General features: G+C 36.0%; 1 protein-coding gene across 2 annotated transcripts in view; it reads left to right on the top strand.

The window, feature by feature from the left end:
- LOC116463451 (relaxin receptor 1) overlaps positions 1-17550 on the top strand; it is a 122625-nt gene that overhangs the window by 92764 nt on the left and 12311 nt on the right. For both annotated transcript variants that reach the window (XM_032146562.2, XM_058434643.1), the window contains 5 exons: positions 3069-3140; positions 5163-5234; positions 9940-10011; positions 14541-14612; positions 15800-15871. In XM_032146562.2, coding sequence (XP_032002453.1) covers positions 3069-3140; positions 5163-5234; positions 9940-10011; positions 14541-14612; positions 15800-15871 — 360 coding nt within the window. The remainder of the gene's footprint in view (positions 1-3068; positions 3141-5162; positions 5235-9939; positions 10012-14540; positions 14613-15799; positions 15872-17550) is intronic.

Here is a 17550-nt window from a genome sequence, read left to right as displayed (position 1 = left end):
AAAAAAAAAAAAAAAACTGAATATGATGGCTTGAGCTTTAGCAACAGCTTGTACCATGAAGACAAGGGCATGTGATCAGTGAATATGAAAGATCCTGGGTTTCTAACAACTTTGTAAAACAACCATATCAGCCCTGAACTGCCCAACTCTAGATTTTTTTTCCTGGGGGAAAAAACACCAACAACTCTGTGTACTTATGCTATTACAGATGCGTCTCTGTTATATGTACGTGCACCTAATCCTAATATGAACTTGAAAGCAAAGAATGCCCAAAGAACATTCACCAAAATTGACCATATATTTTAGGACATACACATACACAAACCAAACTCAAGAAAACAGATGGAGGGATTAGCCTAAAACAGGAGAAGGGTCATCTCTTCCTCTGAGACTAGGAGACCAGGTGCATATACAGGTAAGTTTACAGATGTTGGGCAGCAAGTCAAGGGCTTTTCCCTTCTTCATCACCTCGATTTTCTCTGTGAAGTAGGAGCCAGAAATGTTTAAAAGGTGGAGGAGGAAGCAGATAGAGAGTAACATTTTCATGTTTTGAATGCCACTAAGGGACAAGTTGAGGGAGAATAGACAAGATTATAGTTTTTGTCTTTTGTTATTGTTGTTATTCAGATTGAAGAACCACCAAAGTTTTCATTTTTATCCAATTCTACCAGGTATAAAGGGAAAAATAAAATGGTTAGTCTCAGAGGCTCATTAGATAGGAAGGGTGGTGGTTTAAACACAGTAAAAAATAAGAATAAGAAAACACGCCTTTGTTAACTCCATTAAAGCTTGCAGCTAGGGAGCAAGAAACAGATATTTTGTTGTTATTTTGATTTTGTTGTTGTTATTTTTGCTTCAGCTAAGAGGTACGCTGCAAACCAGATCCCTGCATATCAAGGACTAAAACCCCTAACTTTAGGAAGAAAATATACATATTCATGCCCATAGAAACACATCATACAAATGTGACCCCAAATGTTTTTATTATTAACACGAGAGGGGGGGGAAAAACAGTAAATATACAACCCAAGGTTAAAATAAACCCAAGGTTAAAATAAACTCAAAATTAAACTACCAGTTTAATCAAATGTCCTTAATTTGTGCCCCAATATGTGTCTCTTTTTGATTTTCATAAATTAGTAAATTAGTACTAACAAATATTTTTGTCAGCTTAATAGAAAACTTACATAAGTAACTAAATAGGAACGTCAACTCACCTCATTAAGCGCATTTTGTGAGACTTAAGAGAGCATCACCACCTGGTGGTAGATTCAGGGTAATGATTAGCAACCAAATAGAAGGAAATGGCCAGTCCCTGTCACGGATAACATACATTATGAGAGGCCAAAAGCCTTGGCCAAAACTAAGACCAAAAAAAGTAGCACTGTGAGTGATTAGCTTCCAATTTAATAGAATAACAGAAATTTGGAAGGGTGATCTAGAATCCACATTTAAGATTCTAATACAATATCCCAGGTAGTACAAAAATCCTGACTACAAAACTATAGAGATGTGATACATTGTCTGTGCTAAATGCCTGTAGTAAAAAGAAACAACTTCTCTGGATATCATAGATTGCTGGATAGTTTAAATTGGATTTAAATTTGAAATGTTTTATGTCCCTCAATCAGTAAATCTAATTTTGCAATCCAATGCAACATAGAAAACCCCTGATATAGTCTATAGTCTGACTTCAAATATATCTCTCATTTTGTTTTTGTTTGTTATAAATACACCAAATATTCTTCAATTGCCTTGATTTCTAGATACTTTACATCCTGGTCTTCCAGATTTTCCAGATATATTTGATTTGTCAGCATCTATTTTTAATGCAGCACCTAAAATAAAACTGACTCACACGTAGACAGTGGAGTATAGGCACTTCTATTAATACTTCCCGTGTTTCCTTTCAGATTTTAATAGCTGTATCATACTTCTGCTCGCATGTTTTAGTCACAATTATTCCTGAACAGCTTTATGTTACATGGTGACCAGTAAGCTGAGTGTTAGAATTTCTGAGACTGAATAGATTTAAGGGCCAGCATTTACTTTTGAAAGTCTATCCCTAAACCTCAGCTCTCTTCCTCTGCTCTATAAAGTTCCACCATATACTCACAAAAGAAGAGGAACAACAAAAGAGTAACTTCAAGATAACCATGAAGAGACAGTAAACATAAAAATTTTGATACATTTTTATGCTTAGACCGTGAGGAGGTTTATGGTGACATAGGCATCACACAGCAAGGAAGCCCCAGAGGATTATATTTAGATAGATGATAGATAGATAGATAGATAGATAGATAGATAGATAGATAGATAGATAGACAGATAGATGATAGATAGATTAGATAGATAGATGATAGATAGATAGATAGATAGATAGATAGATAGATAGATAGATAGATAGATGATAGATATAGAGGTAGAGATATAGATATATGCAGCTCTCTAAATTGGAAATGCAGAACCTAAGGCAATCTCCTGTTTGCTTTCTGTCTGCACTGGCCTTTATGACAATATAAAAAGCAAATAAGGGTATTCCCAATAGTAAAAGATTATTGAGGATTTTTTCTGTGGAGTGATTAGGCTGGAAAGGTAGGAGCTAAATATTGTTTTGGCAGCAGCAGCTTCTGCAACAATAATAGAATCTGATGCAGACTGTAGCAAAATAAAATCACACCACTTAGGGAAATGTCATTGGTAACTTTGGACAAATGTTTCATATGGTTCATTATGAAATATCGGTTAATAAATTAGGTATTTACCATAACAAATGTTTTCGATTTGACTTCTTGTTCTTTTCAATTTCTCAGAATATACATGCCCATATGAACTCATGATACAGATGGGACGCAAAACATTTTTACTATTAACATAGAAAAAAGTGTATAATATAGATATTATATATATATAATTTCAGCTGTAATAGAAATGGCTACAAGTGAGAGTCTATATGAAATAAACAGTATGTAAAGAAAAGATATTTTATTAGAAGGCAAATAATTTTAACCAATTTATTTCTCTCCATGATTAAGATTTAGCTGTATCGTTTTATTTTTATGTTCCAGGGACCTTGAAGGCAACCATATCCATAATTTAAGAAATTTGACTTTTATTTCCTGCAGTAATTTAACTGTTTTGTAAGTAATATGCTATGCTTTTGAAATAATATTATATTTTCTTACAAATAAAATTTAAAAACACCCATTTTATGGAAAAAAGTTCCCAAAGAACATCAAGAGTCTGTTGTTGGATCTCAGTTTGAGAAATGCTAAATTGAAGTGTTAGCCTATAAGAATGTTTATCCTTTGCAAATTATTACGGCATAAAGTAAGTTTTTCTTTATAATTGTGAAAAAATAGTTACAATCAAAATGAAAAACAAAATACGCTGAATGCTCACAGCCCTGAGGATGTAATTATGGACATCAAGATAAACCTTAAAGTGTTAATGAGTGTAATTCCTTCTTATGCAGCTCTGGCCTATTTTAAATTCACATGGCATTTTCTGTTGAAAGTAAAGGATGTTAGGTCTTCCTTCAGTTAAAAAAAAAAAAAAAAAAAAAAATCCAACTCTCCTATTCACAGCTTATTTTACCAGAATGTTTTTCAAACTATGGATTGCAACTAATAAGTAGGTGTGAAAGTAATGTATAGCACAATTTAGTATACCCTTGTCAGCATTTTTAAGTGAAACAGAATTTAATTGAATAGATTATATCAGACTGCAATGCAGATAATAAATGTATTGTTTCATGAGCCTTAGGGTGTGTGTGCGTGTGTGTGTGTGTGTGTGTGTGTGTGTGTGTGCATGTGTTTTATGATTCAATATAAAACACATTTTTTACTGTGTGTTACCACAGGAAATATTTGAAAACCATTATCCTAGACTACACAGGACCCTGTATATAGGCGATACAATAGCTCCCACTGATATTACCATATGTTTTCTCCAATTATACCCCCCATTCCAATGAGTTCCGACGAGTTCCAGTTTGAACTCCTCCTGAGTTCAGCAATCTTCAGGTGCAGAGTGCTTGATGTAAATCATGCAAAATAGTGTATAGTAATTGCCCAAAGGAAACCAAATTGCACCTGAAGGACACAGAACAAACAGATATCTGAAAAACTTAGAATTTCTTTTCTATTGTATTTATTTTTTAAGGAAATCTCTGTATTAAGAGATTATTTGTGGATTTCCTCTTGGCAGGTGTTGTGCTTTAAAGGTCTAAGAATATCGGGAAATGGTGGTAATGGTTTGGAGTGCAGTGAGGAAATAAATGGGAAAGGACAATTTGAAGACATGTCATACAATGTTTAAAAAATTAAAAGCCCTTTAAAACTTAGTTCTGAGGCCGGGCGCGGTGGCTCACGCTTGTAATCCCAGCACTTTGGGAGGCCGAGGCGGGCGGATCACGAGGTCAGGAGATCGAGACCATGATGAAATCCCGTCTGTCCCAGCTACTCGGAGAGGCTGAGGCAGGAGAATGGCGTGAACCTGGGAGGCGGAGCTTGCAGTGAGCCGAGATTGCGCCACTGCACTCCAGCCTGGGCGACAGAGCGAGACTCCGTCTCAAAAAGAAAAAAGAAAAAAAAAAAAAAAAAACTTAGTTCTGAGTTGGTCCTCTAGGCTAACTGGTAACACATGAGATCAATGCAGAAATGTCAAGTTAAACAGTCTGATTCAGCATCCCAAATTAGAGATTCTTCTAAAGGGGTTCAGCTAAGAGTGGACTTCCTTAGGCAGATCTGCCCTAAATCACATCAAGTAACAAATGAGTAGGAGTGCTGTGGTGTGTGGGCTATTTTGTTAGACAGTCATGCTATGCAGACTGAAGAGACAAGTCTAAAACTGCTCCTATGCTCTTGGTTGCAAGATATGCAGTCTGTATTCTCAAAAGCTGGGGTTTTCACCATTTCTCTTGCAAAGCTCTTCCCTCCCTATTTCACTTAAAATTTTGAATTTCTATTATTATCATCATTAAAACATTTGAGAAATTTAGGTTTAAAATTAAATTGGATAATTTATACTACTTCAAAATGTCTTTATGTGAAAAATGTACTGTATATTCATTATCTTTGTTTCTGCAGACCGTTCCTCTCTTTAGTAATTCTTGTCAGTTACCTAAAGAAGTTACAATGTATTTTTATTTTTACTTTCAGAGTGATGAGGAAAAACAAAATTAATCACTTAAATGAAAATACTTTTGCACCTCTCCAGAAACTGGATGAATTGTAAGTATGACTGAACATATACTGATAAGAATTTTCTTTCTACTGTTTTATTTTTCACACTTGTACTTATATGTGTTTATACATTTAAGAAATATTACTTATCTCCTCTTTCTAAGCATTATTTACATATATACACCTCAAGCTACAAAGGAATTCAGATAGCATACAAAAAATGTGGAAAATAAAAATATAAATATTTGAGGAAAGTGGGTTAAAGGAAACACAGCTGTAAAGAAATAATAAAGCCAGTATAAAATTAATAAATAAAATACATTCAACACCACTCTGTTCCACTCCTAAAGAAGGACAGTAAATTTGTGGGGGGATTTTGTTTTGTTTTTGTTTTTTGTTCTATTTGTTTTGAGACAGGGTCTCACTCTGTCGCCCAGGCTGGAGTGCAGTGGCACCACCTCGGCTCACTGTAACCTCCACCTCCCAGGTTCAAGCGAATATCCTGACTCAGCCTCCTGAGTAGATGGGATTACAGGCGCATCCCACTATGCCCAGCTAATTTTTGTATTTGTAGTAAAGATGGGGTTTCACCATGCTGGCCAGGCTAGTAAATTTGTTATTATGTTTCCTAAAGGATTAGGATTCAGGGACCATAAGATTAGAAGATACCACTTTGCTGATCTGAAACCAAAGGATAATCTTGGATCCATAAGGAAATTAGACACTATTGTGGATAATATTCCTACCTATAATAATGGAAGAGATAAATTATTTTTATAATGCCCCTTTTTAATGCCAATGACGTAATTCCAAAGGGCACTATAACAATTCTATGATGAACCAAAGCCTGTGGTCTAAGCACATTGTAGTTGATTTTCAGAATAAAATAGATGTAGAACAATGGATGAAGTGCTTATCCTTCAGAACTTTTTTTATATTTTAGTGTCAATTTTTTTTCTTTTCATTTTTTTGTTTGCTTTTTTTCTAGTACCAGGGTGTCACTCTGCTGCCCAAGCTGAAGTGCAATGGTACAATCATAGCTCACTGTAATCTCGAACTCCTTGGGCTCAAGTGATCCTCCCACCTCAGCCTGCTGTGCAGCTAGGACTATAGCACACCACCATGCCCAGCCAATTTTTTTTTATTTTTTGTAGAGACAAGGTCTGTCTGTGTTGCTGGGGCTGGCCTAGAACTCCTGGCCTTAAGCAATCCTCCCACCTCAGCTTCCCATAGTATTGGTGTTACAGACATGAGCCACTGTGCCCAAGTAGTATCCATTTTCTGGAAAGAATCTGAATGTGGACAGAGCTACATGTTTTGACAATTAGCTAGACAGAACATTGATTTATTAAAACTTTTCCATAAAAATTAAAGAATACAATTAGAATGTTATGAAAATAACACCAGGACACCTTACCTGAGCACTCAAGAAGTTACAATGTGTTTTTCCTTATGCTAGGTAGAGGGAATACATGTGCCAGGAGCAGGAACGTTTCTCAGGTAACAATCCTGCATTCTGCCCCAAAACATCGGGGAATGAGCCATTAAAAACCCAACACTTTATCTGTAGCCTGAAACACTTTTTGCTGGTCAGTACCAATCATTCACAAAATCTGCAGGAAAATCTCAAAAACAAATAGAACCAACCATCTGCTGTAGCAACTCCTGGTACGTGACAATTGAACCATATCATCAGCACATAGGAAAGTAGTTTGAATAGTAGGGGGAGATGCAGCTGGATGATCCAAAGTATTATCTAGACAATAGAATACAAGTTAGTCAAGGGATACTAACTATATACTTTTTCTTGTTTCATCCACTTGAAATCACACCTGAATATTAAGGGACAGTTCCTTCAAATCCTAGTCTTCAGGGTGGCAGTCAGGTGCAGATTTTATATATCAATAACCAACAGTGAACATGAACTTAAAGGGCTTAGTGCATAACCAATGCTAATCCAGGTTCAGAAGTAAAGGAAAGAATAATACAAACTGCAGAGGGTAACCAAGGCCAATAATTTGTCTTGCTAATTATTAGGTGGACTATAATGCACCTAATCCCATATTAAACACTTTCCTGAAAAATCAGATTCACCAGGACAAAAATGGCATGTTTTCTAAGAGTCGATAGCTTTCATTGGATGAGTGTATATCTAAACTGTCCTTTTGAGAGAGGGTTGAACTACACTCTGTGCCCCTCCAGGCTCCATCACACCAACAGAGTTAATGACAACAAAGAGGATTCACTTGTCACAGAGGACTTTAGGTGGCTCTAGTAACAGAAAATCTTTGCCACGAGGTGACTTAATTTGCGCTTTTAAAGTCAACTGCTCTAGTTCACAAGGTGTTTCTTGCGTTCATTCAGAAATGAACCTTGACTCCAATTAAGTTTACCCTAACTTTCCTAAACTTAAGCTGAGAAAATGGCCCTTTCAAATGTCACTTGGGATCTGGGCCAACACTATCCCGTTACATGGTTCATGCTGTTAGAACTATATGCCAGGATTTGCTCTGATAACAAAAACCCACACTCCCACCAGTAACTGTTGAACAAGACATTTGGAATTTTAATATCCCAGTGCACCATTTTAAATCCATTTTGCACATTGCTTTACTAATATGATCAATATTTTACTTGGCTTCCTATACAAGGAACTGAAATTGTGCCCCACTTTTACTAAAGATGAAGCAGATAGACTCAGTCTATTCATAGTCTTCTAACTGGGGATGGAGAAAATAGCTAGTCCAAAACTGAGCTAGGCACTGGGTAGCCCAGATGAATAGATATCATTCTTGTACTCAAAGAACTCACATGTTTCAGAAAGGAAGGACATATGTACAGAAAGAGTTGTAGTATGATGTTATATGTGCTATATGTGTTATATGTGCTATAACAAGTGTGCAAGAGGAATACATAGGAGAACAAAGGACAAAACACTTAACCTCCCTAGGCTCAGAGGATAAACAGAGGAATGAAGTCTAGAAGGATAAATATGAGATCACAAGGAGGGAAAGAAGAGCATGGGGATTAAAATACTGAAGTGCATTCGGGCCATGGTGAAAAGTTACTTTGGGTAGAAAGTGGTAGGCAAGGAGACTGGAAACATAGTCAATGGCAAGACAGTTGAATATTTAAAGGTTCATTATGGCTGGGTGCAGTGGCTCACACCTGTAATCCCAGCACTTTGGGAGGCTGAGACAGGATGGTCACTTGTTCCCAGGAGTTCGAGACCAGCCTGGGAAACATGAAGAAATCCAGTCTCTATCAAAAATATAAAGATTAGCTGGGCATGGTGGCATATGGCTGTAGTCCCAGCTACTCAGGAGGCTGAGGCAGGAGCATGGCTTAAGCCCGGGAGGTGGAGGTTGCAGTGAGCTGTTTGTGCCACTGCACTCACAATGCGGTTTTGATTTCATCTCCTAAGGTACAGTAAGCTATTGAAGGAGATTCCAACTCTTTATGAAAGAGATGGAATTTTAGAATAATTCCTTCAGTTGTCTGATCAGAACAATCTATCTTTGTTGACAATTCACCGATAAATATGTAAATAACAGCAATAGTCTCCAGGTTCAGTTTACAGCAAAGACATTTATAATATTTATCATATTATATTAGCCACTTATTTTTAGTTTTAAAAACTCAGTCTAAAATTGTCCTACCCTTCGAGGTCAAAAATCTAATGTTTGCCTTATAAGCAAACCAGCATATATAACAAATACATCTATTCATTCTCCTACCTATCCCAGTGGCAACAAATATGATTTGGAGATGAATAGAAGAAAAGGTTAGACTTTCCCTTAGTATCTCTTGATCACCTTACAGAGCTCAAGTCTATTGAAACTTTATCTTGTATAAAAGAATCTGAGGCCTTTCACATGAGAGCTGCCACTGTCAAAGCTACCACGAGAGGTGCTGCTGTCAAACACCTTTTTAGGACTAAGGTACAAGGTCATACCATGTTAAGCAGACCCTCTACACATACATGAGATGACATGCAAAGTATCCTACCCCAGGATAACATGAGATCCTGTGTATATCAGCTGTGAAAGAAACTGGAACTTGAAATAATACACTTCCATAATAATCATAACAATCCTAAGCAGAAGAAAAAAATTAAGATCGCAAACCATATATCTTTTCTAACACAAAAAAAGAGAACAAAGGAAGAAGGGGCACAACACAAAAATTAAAAGAATTAGAAAATGCGATTGATTAAAACCAGATCAGGCCGGGCGCAGTGGCTCACGCCTGTAATTCCCAGCACTTTGGGAGGCTGAGGCAATTGGGTCACGAGGTCAGGAGTTTGAGACCAACCTGGCCAACACAGTGAAACCCCATCTCTACTAAAAATACAAAAATTAGCCGGGTGTGGTAGCACACACCTGTAATCTCACCTACTGGGGAGGCTGAGGCAGGAGAATCGCTTGAACCTGGGAGACGGAGGTTGTGGTGTGCCAAAATTACACCACTACACTCCAGCCTGGGTAACAGAGCAATACTCGGTCTCAAAAAAAAAAAAAAAAAAAAAGATCAAATACCATCAAGTATTTGTCTTCCAGGGGATGATGAAATGGAATAAAATGTTTTTATATTTCCCTACTTTGCTCCTTTTTTAAATTTTTAGACTTCTGGTAATTAATATAACTCAACAATGGCATTGTTGAAAAGTTGTATAGTAGTTTCCTAATGGATTTCAGAACAATGAATAAAGTCTTAAGAAAATAATATCACATATTTGCAATTATTTCTCCAGGGATTTAGGAAGTAATAAGATTGAAAATCTTCCACCGCTTATATTCAAGGACCTGAAGGAGCTGTCACAATTGTAAGACTGATGTTAATTTTGCCACCTCATTTCTTTATTTTATTATTTTTTAAATTGTGGTAAAATATGCATAACATAAAATTAGCCATTTTTAAGTGTGTAGTTGAGTAACATTAGCTACATTCACGTTGCTGCACAACCATCACCACCATCTATCTCCAGAAGTTTTTCATGTTGCAAAACTGAAACTCTAGCCACTAAACACTAACTTCCCACTCACACTTCCCCCATCCCCTGGCTACCACCATTCTACTTTGTGTCTGTGTGAATTTGACTACTCTACATACCTTGTAGAAGTGAAATCATGGAATATTTATCTTTTTGTGACAGGCCTATTCTACTTAGCATACTGTCTTCAAGTTTCATTTCTGTTGTAGCAGAAATGAATTTCCTTCCTTCTTAAGGCTGAACAATATTTCATTGTGTATATGTATTGCAGTGTTTATTCACCCATCAATGGACATTTTAGTTGCTTCCATCTTTTGGCTGTTGTGGATAACGTTGTTATGAACCTGGGTGTACAAATATTTGTTGACCCTGCTTTCAATTTTTAGGTACCTACTCTCAAAAGTAGAGTTGCTGTTTCATACATTTCTGTCATTTTATTTTTAATGTATGTTTCATTCTGTTTTCCATAGAAGTTTAACCATTTTACATTTCCACTAGTAGTATACTAGGGTTTCCATTTCTCCACATCCTTCCCAACACTTGGTATTTTCTGTTTTTTTGATAATAGGCATGCTAATGGATGTGAAATGGTATCTCACTGTGGTTTTGTTTTGTGGTTCCCAGTGATTAGTCATGTTGAGCAACTTTTCATGTGCTTATTGGCCATTTGGATACCTTCTTGCAGAAAAATCTGTTCAAGTCATTCACTCATTTTTCAACTGGATTGTTCAGGTTTTCTGTAGTTGTTAGATTGTTGGAGTTCTTATATATTCTGGATGTTAACTTCTTTTCAGATACATGATTTTCAAATATTTTCTCCCATTGTATGGGCTGCCTTTTCACTCTATTATGGTGTCCTTTGATGCACAAAAGTTTTTAATTTATGTATAGTCTAATTTTTAAATTTCTTTTTTTGTTACTTATGCTTTTGGTGTCATATCCAAAATGACACCAAATGTCATTGGTGTCATGTCATGAAGCTTTTCCTATGTGATTTCTTCTAAGAGTCTTATAGTTTTTAGCTTTAACATTTAGGTCTTAAATCCATTTTGAGTTTGCTTATGTACACGGTATAAGGTAAGGATCAAACTTCATTCTTTTGCATGTGGATGTCCAGTTTTCTCAACACAATTTATTGAAAAGACTACTCTTTCCCCATTGAATGTCCTTGGCACCCTTGTTGAAAATCATTTGACCATATATCTGTGAGTTTATTCCTGAGCTCTCTATTCTATTCCATTAGTCTACATGTCTGTATTTCAGCCAGTACCACACTGATTGCTGTAGCTTTGTAGTATGTTTTGAAATTAAGTAGTGTAAAATCTCCAATTTTGTTCTGCTTTTTTCAAGATTGTTTGGCTATTTGGGCTCCCTGCGTTTTCCATATGAATTTTAGGATGGATTTTTATATTTCTGCAAAAAAAAAAAAAAAGGCAATGGGATTTTGGCAGGTTGCCTTGAATCTGTAGCTCACTGTGAGCAATACTGACATCTTAAGTCTTCTGATCTGTGAACATAGCATGTCTTTCCTTTCATTGGTATCTTCCTTATTTTCTTTCAGCAATGTTTCGCAGTTGCCAGGGTATTTATCTTTCACCGCCTTGGTTAAGTTTATTTAAGTATATTATTCTTTTGGTGCTATTGTAAATATAATTCTTTTCCTCATTTTCTTTTGTGATTATTCATTGCATATAGAAACACAGCTGATTTTTGTGTGTTAATTTTATATCCAGCAATGTTGATGAATGTTTTAGTTCAAATGGATGTCTTTTTAGTTAAATCTTTAGGATATTCTACATATAAGATTACATCATCTGTAAACAGAGATAATTTTTTTCTTATTTTACAATTTGGATGCCTGCCTTTCATTTTTTTTTCTTGCCTAATTGTTCTGATTAGGACTTCCAACATTATGTTGAATGAAAGTGGTAAAAGCAGGAATCCTTGTCTTGTTCCCACTCTTAGGGGAAAGCTTTTGGTCTTTTACCATAGAGTGTGGGTTTTCATATACATCCTTTATTATGCGAAGTAGTTTCCTTTTATTTCTAGTTTGCTGAGTCCACTTCATTTTTTTATACAACCCATTGGTCATTGTCATTCTTTCTCTCTTTCCTTCTTTCTGTAACTGTGGCTCCCCCAGCAGTTCCTTCCATCCCCCATGTAACTTACGGTCTAATCTCCAGTAAATATTTTTATTTATTTCCTTTTTTTTTTTAATTTTGTTTTTGTAGAGATGGGGGTCTCATTATGTTTCCCAGGCTGTTCATATTGGACTTCAAGGCTCATGCCATTCTCTCACCTCGGTCTCCCAAAATGCCGGGATTACAGGCATGAGCCACCACACCCAGTCTAAATATTTTAAAAAGAGAAATTTTCCTGAGAAGTTTCCTTTAATCAATGATTCTTGTTTCAAGGTGTTGTTTTTCAAAGATTCTGAAATTTTCTCCATTTAAATTTAGCTTTCAGTTTTCTTTAAGAAGGCAGGTGCTTGTAGTCCCAGTAAGTTGAGAAGCTGGGGCAGGAGGATCCCTTGAGCCCAGGAGTTCGAGTACAGCCTGAGCAACATAGCAAGTCTCCATCTCTAAAAAATTAAAATATAAAAATAAATTCCCTTTAAAGTCTACTTTTCATTTCATGTTTTATGACTTAAGATTTATTGTAAAAGATATATTATTCCATTAATTCAAATTTTGACTAAATGAGATTATTTTATTTCATTTTATTTAAACCATATCTGATCTTAGGCAAAATGTGAAGTAGGTGCGGCTCTTTCTGGGTCCCCTACCACTTCTCTGGTGGCAGCCCTTTCTTGACAGCTCCGCCTTCATGCCCATGTTTTATTAGCTCTCACTCTATCACTACCATAATCACAGAGTATTTACCACAAGCTGGGCACTGTTCTAAGTGTTTCATCTTAATTAATTCACTTACATGTACAATCAACCCTGTGAGGCCAGTGCTATTTCTATCTATTTCATTGAGAAACAAAAGTTGTATATATTTATCAGTACAACATGATGTTTTGAAATATGTATACATTGTGAATTGCCTAAATTGGGCTAATTAACGCATGCATCATCTCACATACTTATTTTTTGTGGTGAGAACATTTAACATCTACTCTCTTAGCAATTTTCAAGAATACAATACATTGTTATTTGCTATAGTCAGCATGTTGCACAATAGATGTCTTGAACTTATTCCTCCTTTCTAACTGAAATTTTTGTATCTTTTGACCAATATATTCCAATCCTTCTCCACCTGCCTCTGGTAACCGCATTCCACTCTCTACTTCCATGAGTTCAACTTTTTTAGATTCCACATATAAACGAGATCATGTGGTAATTGTCTTTCTATGCCTGACTTATTTCATGTAGCATATTGTCCTCCAGATTCATTCATGTTCTTGCAAATGACAGGATTTTCTGGGTTTTTTTAAAGGCTGAATAGTATTCTATTGTGTATGTATACTTTTTTTTTTATCAAGTCATCCTTTGATGGACACTTGGGTTGAATCCATACCTTCGCTATTATGAATAATGCTGCAATGAATATGGGAGTACAGAAATCTCTTTAATATACTAATTTTATTTCCTTTGGATATATATCCAGTAGTGGAATTTCTGGACCATGTGGTAGTTCAATTTTTGATTTTTGAGGAAGCCCCATACTATTTTCCATAATGGTTGTACTAATATATTCCCACCACCAGTATGCAAGGGCAACCTTTTCTTCAAATCATACTCAGCACTTATCTTTCATCTTTTTGATAAAAATTATTCTAAAAGGTGTGAGGTAATATTTCATTGTGGTTTCAGTTTGCATTTCTCTGATGATTAGTGATGTTGAGCATTTTTTCATATACCTGTTAGTCATTTATATGTCTTCTTTTGAAAAATGTCTATTCAAGCCCTTTCCCTAATTTTTAACCAGCTTATTTGTTTTCTTGCTGAGTTGTTTGAGTTCCTTACACATGTTGGACATTAACCACTTACGAGATATATGCTTTGCAAATATTGTCCCCCATTACACAGGTTGTCTCTTCACTCTATTGATTGTTTCCTTAGCTGTGCAGAGGCTTTTTAGTTTTATGTAATCCCATTCATCTATTTCATTATTGTTGCCTATATTTTGGGGGCAATATCCAAAAAAATCATCACCCAGGTTAATGTCCTGGGGCTTTCCACCTACGTTTTCTTCTACTCATTTTATAGTTTTACAGTTTAGGTCTTTAATCCATTATGAGTTATAGTATACTTTTGTTCATAAATATTTAAAAGTAACCCAAAATAAACAGATTCACTCCCTTTACTCCTGTAGTTTTTAGAAATGACCTATTGCTGCTTTTTTTAAAAAAACAGGAATCTTTCCTATAATCCAATCCAGAAAATTCAAGCAAACCAATTTGATTATCTTGTCAAACTCAAGTCTCTGTAAGTACTCACATATGGGGATAGTTTCATGATAAAATTGTTTTTTAAATACTAACAATGTATATTTTTATATATTTCTTTCAGATCATAAGCTTTATTTCCAATACATTAGTTTAGCTCTACAAAAACATATGAGTGCTTGCTGAACTATAAACAGACAACTATTAGTTTTATCTTATATATTTAGAAATTAAAAAATAATGATGAATTATTTTATATTTTTCTATAAGTCACTAGGAGCTTATGTTGATTTGTTTGCTTTGACCCTTCAAAGGCATCTGTGCATATTCACTCTCTTAACACTGGGTATTTTATAATTTATTATAAGCATTTTTACCTCAAGATGGAATATTCTAGATTATATAAATCCTTACTTGTACCACACACACAAAAAAAGACAAAAATTCTGTTAAAGTCGAATAATTGCCTTAAAAGATAAGCTTCAGGGCTGAGCCCAGAGGTTCACACCTGTAAACTCAGCACTTTGGGAGTCCAAGGCAGAAGGATTGCTTGAGACCAGGAGTTCAAGAATAACCTGGGCAACATAGGGAGACCCTGCCTCTACAAAAAAATAAAAATAAGCAAATTAGTTGAGTGTGGTGGCATGCACCTGTGGTCCTAGCTACTTGGGAGGCTAAGGTGGGAACACTGCTTGAGCTGGGAGGTTGAAGCTGCAGTAAGCCATGTTCATACCACGACACTCCAGCCTGGGCACCAGAGGAAGACCCTGTCTCAAAAAAAAAAAAAAAAAAAAAAAAGATAAGCTTCAGTTCATTTAATTTGAGTGTTCCCTCAGTAAAATGACATTTTATTAGAAAAAAATTGATTAATTAAAAATTACTAGGAAATTTTCAAGGATGTAAAACATCTCTGCTATTGTAATATTGTACAAAAGATAATGCTTATGCATTTATTCCACACATATTTATTGAGTAGTTAAAATGCACAAAGCATTGTGCCATGATCTGTGAGGATCTAAAAAAACAAATAAGGAAGATAATATGTGTATAAATAACACAATCAGGAGGAGGAGGATTTGGGGAAGTGGGTGGGCTGAGTATAATTATTTTGTTCAGAGTAAGTGTTAACTAAAAGCATTTTATTAAATTGTCCTTCATGAAAACTCAATTTATTAAACCATGTATAACACATGTTCTTTTGATTGATTATTAATTTGATATTTTTAGCAGCCTAGAAGGGATTGAAATTTCAAATATCCAACGAAGGATGTTTAGACCTCTTATGAATCTCTCTCACATGTAAGTAGATATTTTTATTGTTTTTCACCGTGATTTTAATATTTGTTTCCACGTGTATTATGATAATGCATCCAATCTATTAATATTTTCTAGAAATTTGCCAGCTATAAACTGAATGTTTGTGTTCCTCCAAAATTTATATATTGAAATCCTAACCCCAATGCAATGGTACAAGGAGGTGGGGCCTTTGGGAGGTGACTAGGTCATGAGGACAGAGCCTTCGTGAGTGGGATTAGTGCCCTTAGAAAACAGACTCTGGTCCAGGCCAGTGGCTCATGCCTGTAATCCCAGCACTTTGGGAGGCTGAGGCAGGTGGATCACCTGAGGTCAAGAGTTCAAGACCAGCCTGGCCAACATGGTGAAACCTTGTCTCTACTAAAAACACAAAAATTAGCCAGGCGTGGTGGTGATTCCAGCTACTCGGGAGGCTGAGGCAGGAGAATAGCTTGAACCCTGGAGGCAGAGGTTGCAGTGAGCCAAGATTGCACCACTGCACTCCAGCCCAGGCGACAGAGTGAGACTCTGTCTCAAAAAAAAAAAAAAAAAGAAAAGAGATTCTGGAGACCACCCTTGCCCCTCCACCTTGTGAAGACAGAGAGAGAAGATGGCCATCTATGAAACATGTGGTCCCCTACCAGACGCTGAATCTGCTGGCACCTTGATCTTGGTCTTCCCAGCCTCCAGAACTGTGAGAAATAAACATTCGTTGTTTAAGTCACTCAGTCTGTGATATTTTTGTTACAGCAGCCAAATGGACTGAGACATGTCTAAACAGTAATTAAAACTCTTAAAGCTTTGATATTGGGTGAGATGATTTTAGTTTTCCACAGTCTGGTAGAATCTCATAGGAGATTTTTGAATCTCAGGAAACGTGAGTGTGAGGGGAATCCACTTGGTCTTGTAAGAAGTTCTCCTCAGCTCTAATGACTGTTCACAGATATTGGTGTTTGCCTAATGAGCTAGTAATTTGTGTATAGGGTGTGTTAGTCCATTTTGCATTACTATAAAGGAATATCTGAGGCTGGGTAGTTTATAAGGAAGAGTTTATTTTGGCTCACAGTTCTGTAAGTTGTAAGAGAAGCATGGCACCAACCTCTAATTTTGGTGAGGTCATCAGGAAAGCTTTTAATCATGGCAGAGGACAAAGAGGGAGTAGGTGTGTCAAATGGCGAGAGAGAAAGCCAGAGAGAGAAGAGGAGGTGCCAGCTCTTTTTAACAATCAGATCTGATGTGAAATAATAGAAGGAGAACTCACTTATTACTGCAGGAAGGACACCACACCATTCATGAGGGATCTACCCCATGACCCAAACACCTCCTACTGGGCCCCACCTCCAACATTGGGAATCAACTTTTGACATGAGATTTCGAGTAGACAAATATCCAAACTATATCACATGGTACAAGTGCTACCAGATGAAGAGGAAGGAATTTATATAGGCAATATAAAATAATTATAAATAAATCAATGCTGCAAATGAAGGTAGTTAGGAAGAAATCTTTCTCAATAAAAATGTCCCCACATGTCAGGGCATGATTCAAGCAAGCATGCATGGATGAAATGGTAAACTTTGAAAAATCTTTTATTCAAAGAATATGTCTGGTTGTACCTGTGATTACATGCTTTAGAAGCATTTTTTTAATTGAATGCAATTTTATAGCAGTTATTAGAATGATCC

This window comes from Hylobates moloch, unplaced genomic scaffold, assembly GCF_009828535.3.
Source record: "Hylobates moloch isolate HMO894 unplaced genomic scaffold, HMol_V3 SCAFFOLD_37, whole genome shotgun sequence".
Classification (NCBI taxonomy): domain Eukaryota; kingdom Metazoa; phylum Chordata; class Mammalia; order Primates; family Hylobatidae; genus Hylobates; species Hylobates moloch.
Note: the sequence above shows the minus strand (reverse complement) of the source record. Positions and strands in the feature narration are given on the sequence as shown.